Genomic DNA, 21895 nt, shown 5'->3' with positions numbered 1-21895 from the left:
CAGACAAAATGAGAAAAAAAATCCAGAAAATCACATTGTAGGATTTGTAATGAATTTATTTGCAAATTATGGTGGAAAATAAGTATTTGGTCACCTACAAACAAGCAAGATTTCTGGCTCTCACAGACCTGTAACTTCTTCTTTAAGAGGCCCTCTGTCCTCCACTCGTTACCTGTATTAATGGCACCTGTTTGAACTTGTTATCAGTATAAAAGACACCTGTCCACAACCTCAAACAGTCACACTCCAAACTCCACTATGGCCAAGACCAAAGAGCTGTCAAAGGACACCAGAAACAAAATTGTAGGCCTGCACCAGGCTGGGAAGACTGAATCTGCAATAGGTAAGCAGCTTGGTTTGAAGAAATCAACTGTGGGAGCAATTATTAGGAAATGGAAGACATACAAGACCACTGATAATCTCCCTCGAACTGGGGCTGATCACAAAAACGGTGAGCAAAAATCCCAGAACCACACGTTAGGACCTAGTAAATTACCTGCAGAGAGCTGGGACCAAAGTAGCAAAGCCTACAATCAGTATCACACTATGCCGCCAGGGACTCAAATCCTGCAGTGCCAGATGTGTCCCCCTGCTTAAGCCAGTACATGTCCAGGCCCGTCTGAAGTTTGCTAGAGAGAATTTGGATGATCCAGAAGAAGATTGGGAGAATGTCATATGGTCAGATGAAACCAAAATATACATTTTAGTAAAAACTCAACTCGTCGTGTTTGGAGGACAAAGAATACTGAGTTGCATCCAAAGAACACCATACCTACTGTGAAGCATGGGGGTGGAAACATCATGCTTTGGGGCTGTTTATCTTCAAAGGGACCAGGACGACTGATCCGTGTAAAGGAAAGAATGAATGGGGCCATGTATCGTGAGATTTTGAGTGAAAACCTCCTTCCATCAGCAAGGGCATTGAAGATTAAACGTGGTTGGGTCTTTCAGCATGACAATGATCCCAAACACACCGCCCGGGCAACGAAGGAGTGGCTTCGTAAGAAGCATTTCAAGGTCCTGGAGTGGCCTAGCCAGTCTCCAGATCTCAACCCCATAGAAAATCTTTGGAGGGAGTTGAAAGTCCGTGTTGCCCAGCAACAGCCCCAAAACATCACTGCTCTAGAGGAGATCTGCATGGAGGAATGGGCCAAAATACCAGCAACAGTGTGTGAAAACCTTGTGAAGACTTACAGAAAACGTTTGACCTCTGTCATTGCCAACAAAGGGTATATAACAAAGTATTGAGATAAACTTTTGTTATTGACCAAATACTTATTTTCCACCATCATTTGCAAATAAATTCATTAAAAATCCTACAACGTGATTTTCTGGATTTTTTTTCCTCATTTTGTCTGTCATAGTTGAAGTGTACCTAGGCCTCTTTCATCTTTTTAAGTGGGAGAACTTGCACAATTGGTGGCTGACTAAATACTTTTTTGCCCCACTGTATGTGTTCAGGGAGAGGTTAATTTAGCTCAGCATGGCAGCACTCTAGCCTTAAACAATGGCCAGGCCCCCCTGTGCACTGTGCTAACACAAACACACCCACCTCTACCCAACATGCTCGCTCACTGTGAAATGATCAATTCCACCACGTTATAACACTAATGATAGAGTAGTAACATTCCATAAAAGCTGTGAATTAATTTTACAACCCTAGAGAGTGCACTCCAGCTGTAATGGTTGTTTTGTTAGTTAGTGTGCTCAGTTTGCAGGGGGTGTATGCCAGAGAGTACCTAGGTATGTCGGTTCATGTGCCTGCTGTGCTGTCACTGAAAAGACAGCAGGTGTGAACAGGTTGTGTTGCTCATAGTTGACTGTGGCAAGGCTGGCTATGCAAATCACTATTGTGTCTACACAGCATCCTTAGAAAGATTATCCACATTGGTTTTGCGTCACATTTGCATCAACAGGGATGTCAACAAAACGGGAAGTTTTTTTTTTAAATGGAACCAAAGTGTTGACATGAGAATCCTATCTCTAAAGAAAGAATGGTGAATATATATGTGACTGTTCCATCAATTTGTCTTTTAGGACCAAATTAAAAACTCACCATGATGTGATTCCTATCTCCTGCCTGACTGAGTTCCCCAACGTGGTCCAGATGGCCAAGGTAGGATGATGGACAGTCCAGAAGGAGATGTTAATGCTCTAGCCCGGTGGAGAATGGTTGGAAAGGGATTTACTGGATGTGAAGTTGAAATGAAGTTATTGTATAAAGTTGCAATGGCAGGAGGAAAAGTTTAAGGTACTTTTTTATTTTGCAGCTGGTATTTGAAGAGGTAAATGTGGACAGATTTTACCCAGTCCTCTACCCAAAGGTAGGCTCTGTATTAATCTTGAAATGATTTAGTTACCTGGTCAGCTCTGTACATTTACAATGGAGTAGCTATTTTACAATACAATAATAGTATGGTCCAACAAGGAGCCTTTATTGCTGTTTTAATGTTTTATTTCTCAACTACAGTGTGTTTATGTTCCCCCTCACCGCTTTACATTGCAAGTCCCCTTCACCTTGACTCTGCTGAATGTCCAATTCTCATTTTTCCCAGGCTTCAAGGCTCATTGTCACCTTTGATGAGCATGTCATCAGCAACAATTTCAAGTTTGGAGTCATTTATCAGAAGTTTGGCCAGGTGAGTGGTATATAGCCTGTGGTGGTAAAATCCTATAAAGTCATATACATTTATAACAGTTGATTGCTTCCCATATTTGGAGTATTATTATGACTGTGCTACTTCCTGGTCATCATAAGACTCCAGCTTAGCCATTCTCAGGAGAGTTTAGGTGTGTGAGCTTCTCCCTCCTTCCCAAACTAAGAGGATTTGCTGTCCTTCCTCCAAAGGAGGCCTGACTGATTTCCTGTTGAGCTCAGATGTAATACTTCTTCACAGCCTTGTATTTCTCCCTGCAGACCACCGAAGAGGAGCTATTTGGGAATAGCGACGAGAGTCCTGCTTTTGTGGAGTTCTTGGAGTTTCTGGGGGACAAGATTGAGCTCCATGACTTTAAAGGGTAAGCGTGGCCTTAGAATGGTATTGACATGGCAGATGAAAGACTGGTCATGTCTCTCGATTACAATTGACTTTGACATGACTCCCTGAATGATGACACTTCAGACGTCTAAAGCCTTGTTTATTATGGTAGATCTGCTCTGATTCTCTCGATTTAGAGCAATATAATATTCTGAGTGATACGGACATCATGATTGAGTGGAAGGGGATAACTGCCCTTGGCATTCACTCTATGATGGATGAGACAGAGTGGTGTGGATGCACTGGCTGGTTGCACTGAGTCTGAGACGACCTGCTACTGCTGTTGGTGATGTAACGGTCTGGTTCACGCTCTGGTTCTGCAGGTTCAGAGGAGGACTGGACGTCACCCACGGCCAGACAGGAACAGAGTCTGTCTACACTAACTTTCACAACAAGGAGATCATGTTCCACGTGTCCACCAAGCTGCCATATACAGAGGGAGACTCTCAGCAGGTAACTAGCTGTCAGGCCCTGTCTTGTCTGTCATTATGTCTGTCAGTAGCTAGATTGGAAGTATAGTATATCTACTTAATTTCAATCAAGAAACATCACTGGGGAACAGGGGGCACTAGTGAGCACCACATGGAGTAGACGCTTCTCTGACTACCTCATCCTCACTTTTGCTTAAATTTCAATTATACACAATGCTATTACTTTTGCCCGACCAAACTGCTACAATGAGCAACTCCATGAGAAACGCGGCCAAAGGGAAACTAATGCATGGCTAACCCTGACTCAGAGCCCTCACCGACTATTATATTAGCAGCTATCAAAAAAATGGAAGAGGACATGAACACTCAATTTAATCATCTCCACTCATCCTTACAATCGGTGCAAGCCTCCCTGGCTGAACATACAACCCGCATTATTGATCTGGAAGGAAACGCAGGTGACCACAAGAAACGCATTGCCACCCTCGAGGGACAGTATGAAGAGCTACTAACAGCAAACAAAACTATGAAACTCAAGCTAATTGACCTTGAAGGACGTTCAAGACGTTTGAATATCAAAATCACAGACTTGGAAGAAAAAATTGAGAAAGGCAGACCAACACAGTTCGTGGCAGAATTTAGACTCCAACGGTTTGTTCTCCGCTACACGGCCCCGTGTCATGATTGCCAAAATACACTACGACCCCGAGAAGGAAAATATTCTGTGCCTGTCCCGCCAGCAATTCCCCCTGTCCTTCAACGGAGCTCGGGTTAGCATATACCCAGACTACACTGCTGAGGTAACCAGCGCCAGGCCTTTCATGGAGCTAGGAAGAAACTCAGAGATGCGGGAATCAGACACGGCCTCCTCTTTCCTGCTCGGCTGATTCTTACCCATGGTACGGTAGAGAAGATGTTCGAAAAACCACAGGATGCCGAGTCTTTCGTTGACAGGATTACTACTAAAGCCACCAACGTCTAGGACCCCATAGGGCCGTCCTGAGTAGTTGTTCACCGTGATCGGTAGGGCGGATTACCCCACTGTTTTCAGATATGACAGCGATGTGATAGTCCCTATACTGGTGGGTAAAACTGCACCTGACCGATTTCCCTGTTCCAGTAGGGACATATTGACGATATTGTTTTGCTCAATTCAGTTATTTTATTAGAGCAATTGTTATAGACCTCAGGGTAAGGGGTCCCAGTCACACCACCTGAAGGAACGCTAATTTAGTTTCATTATAAATTGGTTAGCAAGCCTGCAGTTGAAGTCGGAAGTTTACATACACCTTAGCCAAATACATTTAAACTCAGTTTTTCACAACTCCTTACATCTAATCCTAGTAAAAATTTCCAGTCTTAGTTCAGTTAGGATCACCACTTTATTTTAAGAATGTGAAATGTCAGAATAATAGTAGAGAGAATTATTTATTTATTTCATCACATTCCCAGTGGGTCAGAAGTTTACATACACTCAATTAGTATTTGGTAGCATAACCTTCAACTTGTTTGGGTCAAATGTTTCTGGTAGCCTTCCACATGCTGGGTGAATTTGAGTGAATTTTGGCCCATTCCTCCTGACAGCTGGTGTAACTGAGTCAGGTTTGTAGGCCTCCTTACTCGCACACACTTTTTCAGTTCTGCCCACAAATTTTCTATGTGATTGAGGTCAGGGCTTTGTGATTGCCTCTCCAATACCTTGACTTTGTTGTCCTTAAGCTGTTTTGCCACAACTTTGGAAGTATGCTTGGGGTCATTCTCCATTTGGAAGACCCATTTGCGACCAAGCTTTAACTTCCTGACTGATGTCTTGAGATATTGCTTCAATATATCCACATAATTTTCCTGTCTCATGATGCCATCTATTTTGTGAAGTGTACCAGCCCCTCCTGCAGCAAAGCACCCCCACGACATGATGCTGCCACCTCTGTGCTTCACTTTTGGGATGGTATTCTTCAGCTTTTTCCTCCAAACATAATGATGGTCATTATGGCCAAACAGTTCTATTTTTGTTTCATCAGACTAGAAGACATTTCTCCAAAAAGTACGATCTTTGCCCCCATGTGCAGTTGCAAACCATAGCCTGGCTTTTTTATGGCGGTTTTGGAGCAGTGGCTTCTTCCTTGCTGGGCAGCCATTCAGGTTATGTCGATATAGGACTAGTTTCACTGTGGATATAGATACCTTTGTAACTGTTTCCTCCAGCATCTTCACAAGGTCCTTTGCTGTTGTTCTGGGATTGATTTGCACTTTTCACACCAAAGTACGTTCATCTCTAGGAGACAGAACGCGTCTCCTTCCTGAGCGGTATGTCGGCTGCTTGGTCCCATGGTGTTTATACTTGCGTACTATTGTTTGTACAGATGAATGTGGTACCTTCAGGCTTTTGGAAAGGATGAACGAGACTTGTTGAAGTCTACAATTTTTTCCCTGAGGTCTTGCCTGATTTCTTTTGATTTTCCCATGAAGTCAAGCAAAGAGCCACTGAGTTTGGAGGTAGGCCTTGAAATAGATCCACAGGTACACCTCCAATTGACTCAAATGATGTCAATTAGCCTTTCAGAAGCTTCTAAAGCCATGACATAATTTTCTGGAATTTTCCAAGCTGTTTAAAGGCACAGTCAACTTAGTGTATGTAAACTTCTGTCCCACTGGAATTGTGACACAGTGAATTATAAGTGAAATAATCTGTCTGGAAACAATTGTTGGAAAAATTACTTGTGTCATGCACAAAGTAGATGTCCTAACCGACTTGCCAAAACTATAGTTTTAATGACTCCAACCTAAATGTATGTAAACTTCCGACTTCAACTGTATGTCTCCCTGTAGTGTCCAACAGTTCCACAGTGTTTATGGGGGAATTTATATTCCACTTCGTTTGGGTTAGTGGACGGGGGAGGGAGGTGGAGAATGTTTTTTTGTGTTTTTCATTTGTCCTTTGCTCTTTATGTGTTGCGCCAACCCTACTGCTACAATTCTAATGTATTTGAGGACCAAATAAATACTTCTTATGGCTACGGATAACTCTACTACTTCTCCACGATGTGGCGACATTACCCTTCTTTCATGGAATGTACAAGGTTTGAGAACAAATTTGAAAAGAGGAACGTTTTTTTCCCATTTGAAATCTTTATCTGGAGATATTATGTTTCTGCAAGAAACTCACATAAAACATACAGAGCAGTGGATATTAAAATGTAGTTGGGTATTTATCAATCAACTTTTTCATCCAAAGCTAGAGGTGTAGCCATATTATTTCGAAAAACTATCCCATTCAAACACATTTCAACTATAAGCTACCCCTAGTATTGTGGCCACATTCTATCACAACATGTAACATTTTAAAATCTTTATGCACCGAAACCAGGGTTCTTTCGGAATGTCTTCAATCTCTTACCAGATTTATCAACCACACATTTATTTACAGGCGGAGATTTAAACTGCATTTTGGACCCTTATATGGATAGGCTTCCTGCTCGCCCTACCACTTCACTGAATTCCACTACTGTCTTGAATAATTTAATTGGAACAATGAACCTCGTCGATATTTGGAGATTACAACACCCTACGGATAAGGATGATTCTTTCTTCTCACATGTGCATAAATCATACACAATAATTGACTAGTTTTTAACAGACTCTAAATTGACATCTAACGTCACCTCTACCAAGTAGCATAATATAATCATTTCCGATCACAGTCTCGTTTCATTACAAATGGATTTCGGCAGAACAAAGCCTCAATTCAGTTGGTGCTTTAATCCAACATTACTCAATGATGAACAATTTCACCAACAAACAGCCAATTTAATTACGGACTATATGTCCCAGAATGATACTGCTGATGTATCCGACTCCACTTTGTGGGAGGCATTTAAGGCTGTTATTCGTGGGCATATAATACCATATGAGGCTACCATGAAAAAATGTACGCAGAGAAGATTATTAGAAATCGAGGCCCAGCTCCCGGTGCTCGAGAGAGACTATATGGAAGCGCCCTTATCTTCCAAGTTGAATGACATAATACAACTCAAATATGAATACAATACTATTCTCTCTAACCAAGTAAACACAATGCTATTAAAGATGAAACAAAAACACTTTGAGTTGGGTGACTAACCGGATAAACTACTGGCGTGCAGCTGAGAGGTATACAGGCCAATAGAACTATTCATATAATTAAATCTAGTACAGGAGCTGTTACTACGGACCCAAAAGAAATTAATGCATGTTTCACAACGTTTTATCAAGACCTCTACCCCTCAAAGACCACTGCAGATACCGCAAACGTTTCACTTGGAGAACTCTCTGGGTACACTATAAACTGTGATAAAAGCAAATCCATGCCTCTTAAAGGTGACTTAAACCCAGACTTCCTTAAAAATATACATTTTAAAATCACAGGGCACAAAATTAAATATTTAGGGTCTGTCATCCCCAAGGACCCTTAAAATTGATTTATAAAATGAACTAACTCGACATGATAGAGAAGTTGAAGCGCAACATTGAGATCTGGAGAGTGTTGCCTCTATCTATGATAGGCCGTGTTAATGCTATTAAAATGGTTACACTCCCCAGATTCCTTTCTCTTTCAGAATCTGCCTATATTTTTAAGAAAAGCTTTTTTCAAATCCTTGGATTCGATTATCTTGCCTTTTGTGTGGGGATACAGAGTACACCATATCTCTAAAAAACATATAATCAAGCCCAAATTATTAGGTGGCCTGAGCCTGCCAAATTTTCAGCATTATTATTGGACAGCAAATACTAGAGCACTGGTTTATTGGCAGGATGCATTCCCTGGCATGGTAGATCTCTCCACCCCTTCATGGCTCGCTATTGAGCAAGATATACACAACACCTCTCTTCCAGCACTTCTCTTTTCATCAACTAAATCCCCTACAGGTATTACTGGCAATAACTTTTTGCAAAAAACAAAAACAAAGAAAAAGTTGGTATCAAATAAGGAAAACATTTGGTCTCCCGGAGACCTCTGTCTGTACCCCTATTTGCCATGACACTGCTTTCCTCCCCTCACTAACTGACAACACGTTTTATTCTGGAAGAGAAAGGGCATTACTACTATTATAGACCTTTACATCAATAATATTTTTGCCACATTCGCACAGTTGAGGGAAATGTACAATCTCCCCGCATCTAACTTCTTCTGACATCTTCAGATAAGAAACTGCTTTCGCATAAATATACCACATTTTGAGGCAATTCCACCTGCCCACGAACTGTATATTTTCATGAACCTCGCCCCTGGCTCCAAGAGTTTGATCTCCAGATTTGAAGATCACTTTACAGCACATTACTCTGTATCCACACAACATTTGAAGGAGACCTGGGAGGAAGGAAATTGGAAATTACTGATGACTGTTGGGCTGATTGCCTTCGAGATATTCACTTGTGCTCGATAAACTCCTGACACCAACTTATTCAATATAAAGTGATTCACAGACTACACTATTCCTGTACCAAATTACCCTCATTCTACCCCTTTGCCTCTCCGATATGCCCTAAGTGCAAATCTGCAGAGGGTACCCTGGGTCACCTCTTCTGGTCATGCACCAAACTGCACACATTCTGGCAGGATATTTTTTTCTCAGAAGTATACAGCTGCAACCTCATACCATTCCCTGATACAGCTGTTTTAGGCAGGTCACAGCACCTAACGACTTCAACCCACTGGGAACAAAAAACTTTACAATATGGCATGGTTATTGTAAAAAGAAACATTTGGAATAAGGAGACTGTACCTGTTTTTAAAACGTGGTTAGCTGAAGTCACCAGCTTGCTGCACGTAGAAAGGATTCGACATGATATCTCTATCCACAAGTGTTAGCCACCATGAACAGACCTGTTATTATTTTCTCCTGTTGGTGTGCTCAGTGGTGTGCTCAGTGGGGATATGACCTGAAGGGGATATTTCTCATGACAAGTTGCCACTTCCATGAAGATAAACATGGGGCAACATGTAGTTTCTCATTTGAGGACACAGTTTGGTGGCTTGATGCTTTCTCCTGCTGCTTTGAATGACCTCAGCTACCTCACCTGCCCCCCTGGGAGAACCATCCCAATGAGACTCTTATTCTCAAGAGATGAATGAGCAGAAGATCTCAGCTACGTGGACAGACAGACACACATAAAGACAGAAGATACCCTTGTGGGCTAAGACGATCAGAGATTCACTGTGAATCACCAACGACATAAAGGCAAAGATGAACAGACACAATGTGTTGAGAGGAAGAGGAAGGAAAACAACCAGCAGTCTAAAGCTGAGGCTGACCTTGTGTTGAGCCTGTGTTGAGTTCATTATAGAATGTCTGTGTTTCACCATGGTTATACATGGCAGCTTTTACTCACTCGCTGTCCATCTGCTCTCATGCATAGTGGATGTTCTGGTACCATCTGGCCCCTACTAACGTGTGTGTGTGTGTGTGTGTGTGTGTGTGTGTGTGTGTGTGTGTGTGTGTGTGTGTGTGTGTGTGTGTGTGTGTGTGTGTGTGTGTGTGTGTGTGTGTGTGTGTGTGTGTGTGTGTGTGTGTGTGTGTGTGTGTGTGTGTGTGTGTGTGCGTGTGTGTGTGTGCAAACATCAACAACAGGCCTCAGACTGCCCACTGACCATCCATGCAACACAAGAACCCTGCTCAACATAATGATACTACTGTATAAAATGGCTTGTTTGAGCCTTACATCTGCCTTTGACCTTGTCAGGTGATCAGTCCTGAGTCTCTCACTTTAGTTTTTTTAGGAGATTATTAAATAGATAAAGCCTCTATGACAATAACAACTCTTCCTTATTTCTTCAGTGCTTGAAGAAAATGGTGGATTGTTTTCATGTGTAAAACACAGTGGCAAAATACACAACTATAAAGCAATTCAGCAGCTAATAAGAGAGTAAATATCCATAAAGCCCTGAAAATAAATATTTGCCTTAATGTTTTATTCATACAATCAATATGCTCTGTGCTATTTTTTGACAGTACTTTGCCCTGCAGTAAATGTCATTCATCAACAGGTGTCATGTGGTCCTGCTGTGTAGAATAATTCCCCCATGTTGACAATGGTGTGCAGAATAACATGGAAACTGGTGACTGATCAGTGAGTCAACACATGTTAGGGAGCAGGAAGCTAAGCTGCAGAGGCCTATAATCACAATACAGGGAAAAAGGTCCTGTCTTTTTCAGTCTCCAATCACTGAATGGGTTATAGGCCGCCCTATGCCTTTCAATATGCATCACATGACCGCCACTGTTTTATGAAAACTGCTTGTATAGAGATATTTCATACTTACAATTAGTAATTACAAATTGTTTCTGTAGTAGACTATGCATTTAGTGAAGTATTTACATATTTAATTAATCTACATAAGTGTTCTTGGCTGACTTAAATGTAGTGGTTAAGTTTATATCCGTAATGGTGACAATGTTGTGTTTGCAGTTGCAGAGGAAGAGGCACATAGGCAACGACATCGTGGCCATCTTGTTTCAGGAGGAAAACACACCCTTTGTGCCAGACATGATAGCCTCCAACTTCCTGCATGCCTATGTGGTGGTGCAGGTGGAGAATGCCTGCTCAGACAACGTCACATACAAGGTAATGTTAGCCGAGGGATAGTTGGACTCCTCACAGTCTATAAACCTGTTCAATCCTCCTATTTCAATACATAGAGACTCGGCCCAAGGCAACCTGCATATTCCTTATAAGAGATCAATCAGTAACTGACTGGCAACTAACTGTCCTGCTTGTTCCTGCCTATTACCTGCCTCATAAATGTTTATAGAGGCTAGTCAGTGTTATGTGATTTTGTAACGGTCATTGTCGTCTGATGAGGAAAAACCGGACCACAGCGCTGCATGGTAAGTGTTCATGATTTTATTGAACTGAACACTGAAGCAAAAATAACACAGTGCAAAACGAAATCGAAACAGCCCTGTCAGGTGCAGAACACTAAACAGAAAACAACTACCCACAAAACATAGGTTGGAAAAAGCTACCTAAGTATGGTTCCCAATCAGAGACAACGATAGTCAGCTGTCCCTGATTGAGAACCATACCCGGCCATAACAAAGAAATAGAAAACATAGAAAAGAGAACATAGAATGCCTACCCAAAATCACACCCTGACCAAACCAAAATAGAGACATAAAAAGCTCTCTAAGGTCACAGATTTAGTGGTTTCATATAGTCATATGGACTGTCATTTGGGTACATTCTACCTCTCTTCTACCCCTCCAGGTGTCTGTGACAGCGAGAGATGATGTGCCTTTCTTTGGACCCGCTCTACCGGACCCGGCCATCTTTAAAAAGGTGACAAGTCATGAATCTAAATAATGGATAAACTAGGTGAGCCCATGAGAGGGACAACATATATTCATTCAGACTTTCCTCCTCTCTCCCTTTCTTCTCTAGGGGCATGAGTTCCATGAGTTCCTGTTCACTAAGCTGATCAATGCGGAATATGCCTGTTACAAGGCTGAGAAGTTTGCAAAACTGGAGGTGAGAGCAGGAGCGTGCCATGGCATGCTATGCAGTGTGGGGGCGGAGTCACGCTGCTCTCGCTGCACCATTTACCGTACCGTCTGTCTGTGTTTGTGTGGATGTTGTATGTGAGGGTGAATGACTGGATCATGGCCGTTTGCAGACTATCAGCTCATGTTCCTTTGTTTGTATCTCTGTAAAGGCACATGTTTGTGTCTCTGTGTGTGCGTTCATGTGTTGAACTGTATTGTACACTGAATGCCTGCAGAATTGTCTGCACAAGTGTTTACATGTCATAGATTTTTATTGAGGACACTATCCTCTGACTGATGAGTGTGTGTTGTTGTCAGGAGCGCACGCGGTCGGCCCTGTTGGAGACCCTGTATGAGGAGCTACACATCAACAGCCAGTCCATGATGGGCCTGGGAGGGGACGAGGACAAACTGGAGAATGGGGCTGGGGGGGGAGGGGGCTTCTTTGAGTCCTTTAAGGTAACCCCCTACTATGCGAGGTGCAAGCTTAATCGGGCACTTGACCTGCATGAGAGAGGTTGAATATTGAAAAATAAATGCTTTCTTTATTTCCTGGAAGGGATTCTGGGTATTCATGCATGGAAAATAAGGCACAGAAAAGGAAGTGTTTTTGCTCTCTGGAAGTGCGCTGATGCTGTTGAAGATTGGGTATTGCCATATCGTATCCCACTGTGTCACGTGACCAGAGGAGGATCAGAGAGTTGGGTGCGTCTCTGTCAATGTGCATCCAGCACTCTGACTCTAAGCCCTCCATCAATGACCATTAGGGTGGTGAAGCTTGGGCAGGGCAGTGAGCCATGGCAGTGGAGGAGCTGTGATTGTGTGTCTCTGACGAACACTGTAATGGCCTCTCATTAGGGAGCGGATGAGGCTGCCCGCATGGCTCCCAATTTGCCACTCTGCTCTTTCCCTCTCTGGCTCTGTCTTGTCTATCTCGCTCTCTCTCTTTCTCTTTTCTTGCTCTCTTTTCTCTGTCTCTCTCTGTCCCTCCCACTTTCTTTCTGTCTGTCCCTTTCTCTTATTCTCTGTCTCACTTTCTCTCTCCCTCTGTCTTTTCCACTCTCTTTCTTTCTCTGCATCTCTCTTACTCTCTGTCAGTCTCTCTCCAGCCCTGCACGTCATTCATGGATGGGTCTACTGAACACTTGAAAGACATTACAGGATTATTATGCACTCTCCTCTGAATACCCACCCTCAGACTTCATTCAAACCTACCTGTCAGTGTGAAGCACTGGAACTGTCTCCTCTCTTCCACTAAAAGACATGTTCTCTCTTTTAGACTCTTTCCCTCTCACTGATCTACACTGCTCTCAAGTGTTCACATACGGTCCTGCACAATCTCAATCACAGGTTATCATTAGAATTCAGGGTTAGTGTGGTTGAGGTGAGGTTTAGGGTCCATACACACTCACCGATCGTGTCTCCTCATCTCTCTCTGTACTCTGTAGCGGGTGATCCGCAGCAGAAGCCAGTCTATGGATGCCATGGGCCTCAGTAACAAGAAGCCACACACTGTCTCCACTAGTCTCAGTAGCAGCTTTACCGAGACCCCCAAAACCCCAGGGATAGTAAGTAACCCTTTTGGTATTACCAGGGGCCCACGTGGGCCTGTCTACTGACTCCCCTGTAGTAGACACGGACCCTCCTCTAACAACACCCAATACCAACTACTACAAACACTATCCTATCTCCACTGTGGGATAGTCATTGGCCACCTGCACCTACCTGTGCTCAAATCCCTTGATTAAACACAGTGTTTCATATATGGTATCAGTCACCGCCATAGTTTGCCTTTTTCCATAACTTTTTCCATGGCTTTTTCAAATGAACCACTGTTTATTTTACAGTAGTGTTTATTTTCATGTCATGAGAATGGGAAAGGGGGATACCTAGTCAGTTGTACAACTGAATACATTCATCTGAAATGTGTCTTCCATGTTATACAAAGTCATGCTCAACCCTAAATCATATTCATTTCATATAGTTAAATCCAGTTGTTAGATGATCAGAGATGTTAGATGTAACTGGACTTGGTATGATGGTATAATCTGCTCACAGATCTGTTGAGGCTATAAGAAGGTGGTGGTGTGCTTTTTTGGAAAGTTGATTTTATGTGAATGATCTCAAAGAACCTTTAACCCTTTGTGCCACTTCATAGACTTTGTGGACTTTTGCGTCTCATAAGATTGTGAGGCTTGATTTGCTTTCTCTGGCAACCTGAGAGCCATTTGCGAAGAGATGAGTTTAGCTGTCAGACTACCCAGAGTCCCTCCCTTGTTACCTTGCTGTCATGAGTGTTACCTTGCCCTCCCTTGTTACCTTGCTGTCATGTGTGTTAAATGGGCGCTGCAGGAAGCCAGTCTGGCATGGAGCTGTACATGGCAGGCAGTTGTCGAGATAAGAAGTGTATGCATGCATCTTTTTCCACTTTGTGTCACTTTACAGGTTGCAAGTACTCTGGCATGCAATTCAAAGAAACAGCTGTTGGTTCACTGTTGGTTTACTAATGACTTTTTCCTACATTCCAAAAAGTAAATCTGCCCTTTGGATTGTGCCAGTCCCTCCTTTCCATCTCTCTACCTCTCATCTACCTATTTAAACAGGTCCACTTTGTGATTTGACAAACTCCTCCTTGTGTTTGTTCATTGTCATTACAAGGAAAGAAGAGTGAGACCAAGCTACACGGGCTATTCTGCCCATAAGCTGTATCTTATTCAATTTCCTTCCGCACTCTGTGGTCTCTAACTTTAGTCCAGCTTTCAATGTGAATGGCTTTTCAATGTGAATGGCCTTTCAATATGAATGGCCTTTCAATATGAATGGTCTTTCAATGTGAATGGCCTTTCAATATGAATGGCCTTTCAATATGTGCTAAATATGTCTCCTGTCTTCTGTGTCTTATGGTGTACTGTGAGCTCACATTCTAATTTGTACCTTGCTGTTCAAACGGTACCTGCTGCATGAAATGTTGTGGGGTATTATTGTATCTTCTACTCTCATCCTCTTTCTCTTTATCCCCTTCTCTTTCTCTGCTTCCTCCTCCCCTGTGTGGTTCAGTCATTACTTGTCCCAGGGAAAAGTCCCAGTAGATATCATGGACGTCGCGGCAGTGCCATAGGGATAGGAACAATAGAAGAGGTTCATGTATAAATCTCCCTTCTACTGTGCTATTTCTCTGCTCTTTTCTTCGCTTACTTGTGTAGTTCTATGTCTCTTTGCATGACTCAATTACTGTTGCTTTCTGCTGAAACCAATAGCCAAGCAATCCTTTTCTACATCTCAAGTGTGGGGTAAAACCACTGGGTTGTAAGAAAGCTATAATTTAGGTAATAAGATTTTATGAAGAGTATCCGTCACAAAAGTGGAAAGGTCTGTGAAAATAATTACTGGTTTATTACCTTTGTATATCAATTCCTCTCTTTCACTCATACAACATGATGGAGTAGCTCAAATAGTCTTTCACCAACAAGCCACTGTCACTTCATTTTAGTTCCCCCATAATGTTTCTCATGTGTTGTAGATAGCAAGTATCAAATACTGAAGGCATTTGAGTCATTGTGCTGTAGAATCTCAATGACATTCAACAAATGCCATTCAACAAATGCCTATTTGAATGGAGTTCACGTTTTCACTGAATGTAAAACAGACCGAGTTGTGTATTATAGCCCTACAGTAGCCTCTGTCTTTACTATATAAGTCATGCTAGAGGAATATAGTATTGTGGCTGACTAACCTAGCCACTCCTCCCCAGTCTCTGATCATTCCTGGGAAGAGCCCCACCAGGAAGAAGTCTGGGCCCTTCAGTGCCAGACGGAGCAGCGCCATCGGGATCGAGAACATCCAGGAAGTGCAGGAGAGGAGGTGAGAGGAGGGCTTCTTGAGCTACCCGGAGAAGAAAGAGGAAAATGGGGTGTCAGAGAGAAAGCATAGAAAGAGATGGAGAAATGAAACATACCAGAAGTATGGTCCAATGCCCCAAGTCACTCTGCATGGTGGTCAACTGTGTCGCCATTGCGTTAATAACATGGCGACACATGCTAATGTTAGCTAGCAAGTTAATGGTAGATTAAGGTTAGGGACAGGTTAAGGGTTAGGGATATGTTACGGTTAGGGTTAGAGTATGGCTAGCTAACATGCTAAAGTACTTGCAAAATGCATTGTTGTGTTTAGCTAAAGTTGGTTATTAGCTAAGACGCTAAAGTTGTCACCGACGCAATTCGAACACACAACCTTTGGGGTAAAGAGATGAGGCATTCAAAGATTTGCCAGGTGACTGGAGAGACGTGTTGGTGTTTTACTCTTCCCATCGATAAACTGATATGCATTATAGCGGCAGTGGCGGTCAGTGTCGTTTATGAGCACGGCTTATTTCTATTACAGCATGTTTAGGTGACTGTCATTCATATTCCATTCACCCAGTTCAATGTAACTGTCACGATCGTCATCAAGGAAATGACCTGGCCAAGGTGCAGCGTGGTAAGCGTACATTCTTTTATTTTTAAATGTCACTAACAAAACAAGAAACAACAAAACGGAACGTGAAGCTCTGTAAGGCTATACCTGCCACTAACAAAGAAAACAACCACCATTTGAGAAAAAGAAAAAGGGCTGCCTAAGTATGATTCCCAATCAGAGACAACGATAGACAGCTGTCCCTGATTGAGAATCATACCCGGCCAAAAACAAAGAACCAGAAAGCCTAGACTTTCCCACCCCAGTCACACCCTGACCAAACAAACACAGAGAATAAAATGATATCTACGGTCTGGGGCTTGACAGTACCCTATCCCCCAAAGGTGCAGACTCCAGCCGCAAACCTGACACTATAGGGGAGGGTCCTGGTGGGCATCTATATTTGGTGGCGGCTCCGGTGCGGGACGCAGTCCCTGCTCCACCTCTGGCTCCCCCCACTTTGGTGGCGCCTCTGGTGCGGGGACCCTCGTCGCCGACCCCGAACTGGGGACCCTCGCCGCAGGCCCTGGACTTGGGACCCTCTCCGCAGGCCCTGGACTGGGGACGGTTGCTGGAGGCTCCGGACCGGGGACCGTCGCTAGAGGCTCCGGACCGCAGATCAACGCTGGAGGCTTCGTGCCATGGATCCTCACTGCAGGCTCCGGGCCATGGATCATCATTGGAGGCTCTGTGCCATGGATCATCACTGGAGGCTCCGTGCCATGGATCATCACTGGAGGCTTTGTGCCATGGATCATCACTGGAGGCTTCGTGCCATGGATCATCACTGGAGGCTTCGTGCCATGGTCATCACTGGAGGCTTCGTGCCATGGATCACTGGAGGCTTCGTGCCATGGATCATCACTGGAGGCTTCGGGCCATGGATCATCACTGGAGGCTTCGGGCCATGGATCATCATTGGAAGCTTCGGGCCATGGATCATCACTGGAGGCTTCGAACGTGGAGCCGGAACAGGTCTCACCGGACTGAGGAGACGTACTGGAAGCCTGGTGCTTGGAGCTGCCACAGTGCTTACCAGGCTGGGGAGACATACTGGAGGCCTGGTATGTGGAACCGGAACAGGTCTCACCGGACTGGGGAGATGCACTGGAAGCCTGGTGCGTGGAGCAGGCACTGGATACACTGGGCCGTGAAGGCGCACTGGAGGTCTCAAGCGTTGAGCTGGCACAACCCGTCCTGGCTGGTTACTCTCGCCGGCAAATGTGGGGCGCCAGCACAGGACGCACTTGGCTGTGCGCACCGGAGACACAGTGCGCAGAGCCGACGCAGGATATCCTGGGCCGAAGAGACATACTGGAGGCCAGGAACGCTGAGCCGGTACCATCCGTCCTGGCTGGATGCCCACTCTAGCCCGTCCAATGCGAGGAGCTGGAATATTACAGCACCGGGCTGTGAATGCGCACTGTAGACACTGTGCGCTTCACCGCATAACATGGTGCCTGACCAGTACCACGCTCCCTACCGTGAGCACGGGGAGTTAGCTCCGCCAACCTCACCGTGTGCCCCCCCACACATTTTTTTGGAGTGGCCTTCCGGTCTTCCTTGCCAGCCGTGACCCTGTGTTTCACTGGGCCCCTTTACTAGCTGCCTCCGCCTTCCTCGCTGCTTCCACCTGCTTCCACAGCAGGCGATCCTTTCCAGCCAGGATCTCCTCCCACGCCCAGGATCCCTTTCCTTCCAGAATGTCTTCCCATGTCCACTCTGTCTGCTCCTCCCGGCCACGCTGCTTGGTCCGTTTGTAGTGGGTTGTTGACTTTCCTACCCGAGTCACACCATAACCAAACAAACATAGAGAAAAGAAGGATCTCTACGGTTAGGGCGTGACAGTAACATCGATAGGTTTAGGCTACCACATGATACTCTAATTTTCCCGATATCAATCATGAGGTTGCTACATGAATGAAAGTTTAAAACACAGGTCGGAAAAAAAGTGAGATGACAGACAGTGACACATGGACAGACAGTGACACATTCAATACCGCCTTGCACACTCTTGTCTGCATCTAGCTTATCTAGGGTGTAATCATTAGTCCAACAGTTCCAAACAAGTGTTTCTATTAGACAAATTCAGGTATGTTTATCCTGTTTAAGTAAAGTTGTTCGACAGAATGAATACACCCCTGATCACACACAAACACAGTTCACTTTCCTAGCAGCCACATAGAAACAGCATGATCCTTTTGATCAATGTCTAATTTCTTCTCGCAGCTACGCACTCTCCTCATCTCACATTTTCCCTTCGCTTGTGGACTTCAGTGCACAACACATCAGCTGTCTGTGACCGGGCAAAAAAAACTTTCCAAGCCAAACCTTCATATCATAACTGAGTCAAATACTCACCACATTTTTTGCACTGCTAGCTAGCTGAAGCGTATGCTTTCAGTACTAGACTGATTCTCTTTGATTGGTTGGACAACATGTCAGTTCATGGTGCAAGAGCTCTGATAGGTATTTTTATCCCCCGTTTAAAAAAACGTTTTTCAACAGAATCGGCGGAATGAATTCACCCCTGATCATGCATAAACACAGTTCACTTTCATAGCAGCCTCGTTGTATTCCTTCTTGCCTCTATGCACTCTCCTCGTCTCACCTTTTCACTTTGTGTGTGGACTTCAATGAACAACACATCAGCTGTATGTGACCAGGCGGAAAAACCTTTCCAAGCCAAACCATTTCATAACCATTACACACATACTACATCGTTGTCCCCATATTAGCTAAAGTAACGTCCTAGTCAACATAGCTAATAGAACTAGTGCATTAGTAAACCTGCTACAATCATGCAGTAACGTTAGTGTATAGTCAGTAAGCAGTTACACCATCAGGCCCGGTGGCAATAAATGAATAAAATCTTGAATAAAACCTTGACAACCTTACCTTGACTTGGAAGAGTTCAAGTGTTGTGTTGGATAGTCATAGCCAGCTAGCTAACATAGCATCCCTTTGTTTGAGCCGGGTGTTTGAGTAACTAAACTGGCCACCGGCATTTGCTAGCTAAGTAAGTGAAAGTGAAAAAAAAGTCTCTCTCTCTCTCTCTTGCTTCTCCTTCATTTTTGAAGAAATGCATTTGTTCAAAACTGTTAAACTATTGTCTTTCTCTCTCTTTGAGTCAACTACTCACCACATTTTATGTACTGCAGTGCTAGCTAGCTGTAGCTTATGCTTTCAGTACTAGATTCCTTGTCTGATCCTTTGATTGGTTGGACAACATGTCAGTTCATGCTGCAAGAGCTCTGATAGGTTGGAGGATGTCCTAATTACTGTGTAAGTCTATGGAAGGGGGTGAGAACCAAGAGCCTCCTTCCTAGGTGTTCTATTGAAGTCAATGTACCAAGAGGATGACGGAAGCTAGCTGTCGTATGGCTACACCATGGTGCTACCTTACACAGTACTGTAAACCTTCATTGCAAAACATTGTGTTTTAATCAATTATTTGGTGATGTGAATATATGTAGTGTAGTTTAATCTAAAAAGCATAACTTTTCAGTGTTTTATCATTTTTATTTTTATGAAATACATGGAAGAGGATGGTCCTCCACTTCCTCCTCTGAGGAGCCTCCACTGATTAGCAGTAATGTCTATGAGCCCATCCTGATACCTCTCTATCCCCTCCTATCTCAGTCGGGAAGTGTCCCCCAGCACACAGAGGACTCCAGACAGTGGACACATCTCCCAGGACCCCAAATCAGAGAACTCATCTAATCAGAGCTCACCAGAGATGCCCACAACAAAGAACAGGTGAATAGACAGTACTTAATAGTGCTGTCAAGCCCATGCTGAAGAATGTTTGTGTGTGTGTGTGTGTGTGTGTGTGTGTGTGTGTGTGTGTGTGTGTGTGTGTGTGTGTGTGTGTGTGTGTGTGTGTGTGTGTGTGTGTGTGTGTGTGTGTGTGTGTGTGCGTGTGTGCGCGCTAGAGTCGTCAGAGTAACCCTGGTGTGTAGTTTGGCCATGTGTTGCAGGGCCCCTTCTATCCCTGAGGCCCAGGATCTGTCCCGCTCCTCGTCCAACGCCAGCAGCTTCGCCAGCGTGGTGGAGGAACACGATAACGAGGGCATCGAAGAGTACGACACAGGACTGGTAGGTGCCCCTCTTTTTCGACAGTCAATCACTAGCATACAGCACACATAGAGGTCATGTCAATATAATAATGACACACTCAAAATGAACGAAAAGCTAAAGATCCCGACAATTTCTGTTGTGCTTTTGTTTGTTGCAGGAGAGCCTGTCCTTTTCTGGAACACCACACAAGAGAGACTCATTTGCGTACGTCTCCTGGGTAGAGGATAGTGTGAGCAGTACTAGTGCCACCAGCCAGGGCAGCTCTCCAGGTGAGTTGTTTCATGAATTTTTTTCAATACTGCCATAAGGTACCAAAAGTTGAGTTTGTTTGTCATGATGGCCCATTGTCTACCCCTTCCTGAAAGCACCTGCACGGTCCCGGCAGCCTGAGGGGGGCAAAGGGGAAGAGCTCAAAAAGGCGGAGAGCCGAGACAAGACAGAGCGGTCACAGGATAAGTCATCATCGGTGAGATCGGTTTTACTAATTGAATAATCAGATCCTCTGTAACATCTCTGCTCGTTCACTGTACTAGCTGTGTACATTGGAAGACAGATTTCATTCCGCTTACATACAGGTATATATAACCATTTATAAATCTGCTTATAAATGTATAAATGCCCTAAACTTTTCCTCTTCATTGTTGTTCAGTAATTGTGGTATTTGTTAACCTTGTCATTCTCTTTCTGTGTCTGTGTCCAGAACTGTTAGCCTCACCCCATTGATCAGTACATGGATGTCCATTAGCAGGTACCTGTAGTTGCTCAACTCAGTAGATGTAGCTTACTGACCATGTGTTACCCATGTCTGTATGTGGATGTTTGTGTGTGATCTGTAGCAGTAAAGATAGTGTCTGACCCCAGTCCCTCCTCCTCCCACAGCATTCCCATAAGAGGCACCCCCTGCAGGAGATGAAGCAAGCGCACGTGTGTTCCACCACAGATGCAGAGGAGGAGCAGAGCTAGTCGCTGGGACAGACAGCTAGACCTGGTGTAAACTAGTCCAGTCTGAACAGCCAGGTCCATGGACATGCACTTACAGCCTTCCCTCATCCCAACTCTTTGTGGCTGACTCCCAGCATGCCTAGAGGGGTGAAGGAGAGGATCAGCCCACACCCATTCCCAAAATGAGTGCCACTCACACAGTATCGCTTCTGGCTGTTGTCTGTTGGCTCACTTAGCCTGCATATATTTCTGCTCCATGAGCTCTGTGAAGCCTAAATCTGTTCATGTGGTAACTCATAGTATACTCTCCCTTGTCCTCTCTATGGCATTGTTTTTATTTTGGTTCGAAGGTGGAGGGAGGGGAGGATCTTAAGCATTAGACAGATTGGTGTTGCAGGAGATCCGTTGATCATGCATTAGGGGAAGTTTTATG

The 21895-nt window shown here is 44.1% G+C and overlaps 1 protein-coding gene across 6 annotated transcripts in view; it reads left to right on the top strand.

Annotated features, from left to right (window-relative positions):
* Positions 1-21537, top strand: part of LOC110494467 (rap1 GTPase-activating protein 1) — a 130669-nt gene extending 109132 nt beyond the window's left edge. For 5 of the 6 annotated variants that reach the window (XM_036950527.1, XM_036950530.1, XM_036950526.1 and 2 more), the window contains 15 exons: positions 2038-2116; positions 2271-2324; positions 2556-2639; positions 2918-3018; positions 3362-3491; positions 10916-11071; positions 11714-11785; positions 11888-11974; positions 12307-12447; positions 15740-15849; positions 20083-20199; positions 20403-20538; positions 20678-20789; positions 20886-20986; positions 21400-21537. In XM_036950527.1, coding sequence (XP_036806422.1) covers positions 2038-2116; positions 2271-2324; positions 2556-2639; positions 2918-3018; positions 3362-3491; positions 10916-11071; positions 11714-11785; positions 11888-11974; positions 12307-12447; positions 15740-15849; positions 20083-20199; positions 20403-20538; positions 20678-20789; positions 20886-20986; positions 21400-21483 — 1564 coding nt within the window. In that variant the 3' untranslated portion in view covers positions 21484-21537. Of the gene's footprint in view, positions 1-2037; positions 2117-2270; positions 2325-2555; positions 2640-2917; positions 3019-3361; positions 3492-10915; positions 11072-11713; positions 11786-11887; positions 11975-12306; positions 12448-13436; positions 13557-15045; positions 15127-15739; positions 15850-20082; positions 20200-20402; positions 20539-20677; positions 20790-20885; positions 20987-21399 lie in introns of all 6 variants that reach the window. The other variant, XM_021569547.2, reaches the window with a different exon arrangement.
* Positions 21538-21895: the final 358 nt, after the last annotated feature.

Source organism: Oncorhynchus mykiss, chromosome 17 (genome assembly GCF_013265735.2).
Source record: "Oncorhynchus mykiss isolate Arlee chromosome 17, USDA_OmykA_1.1, whole genome shotgun sequence".
Taxonomy (NCBI): Eukaryota; Metazoa; Chordata; class Actinopteri; order Salmoniformes; family Salmonidae; genus Oncorhynchus; species Oncorhynchus mykiss.
Note: the sequence above shows the minus strand (reverse complement) of the source record. Positions and strands in the feature narration are given on the sequence as shown.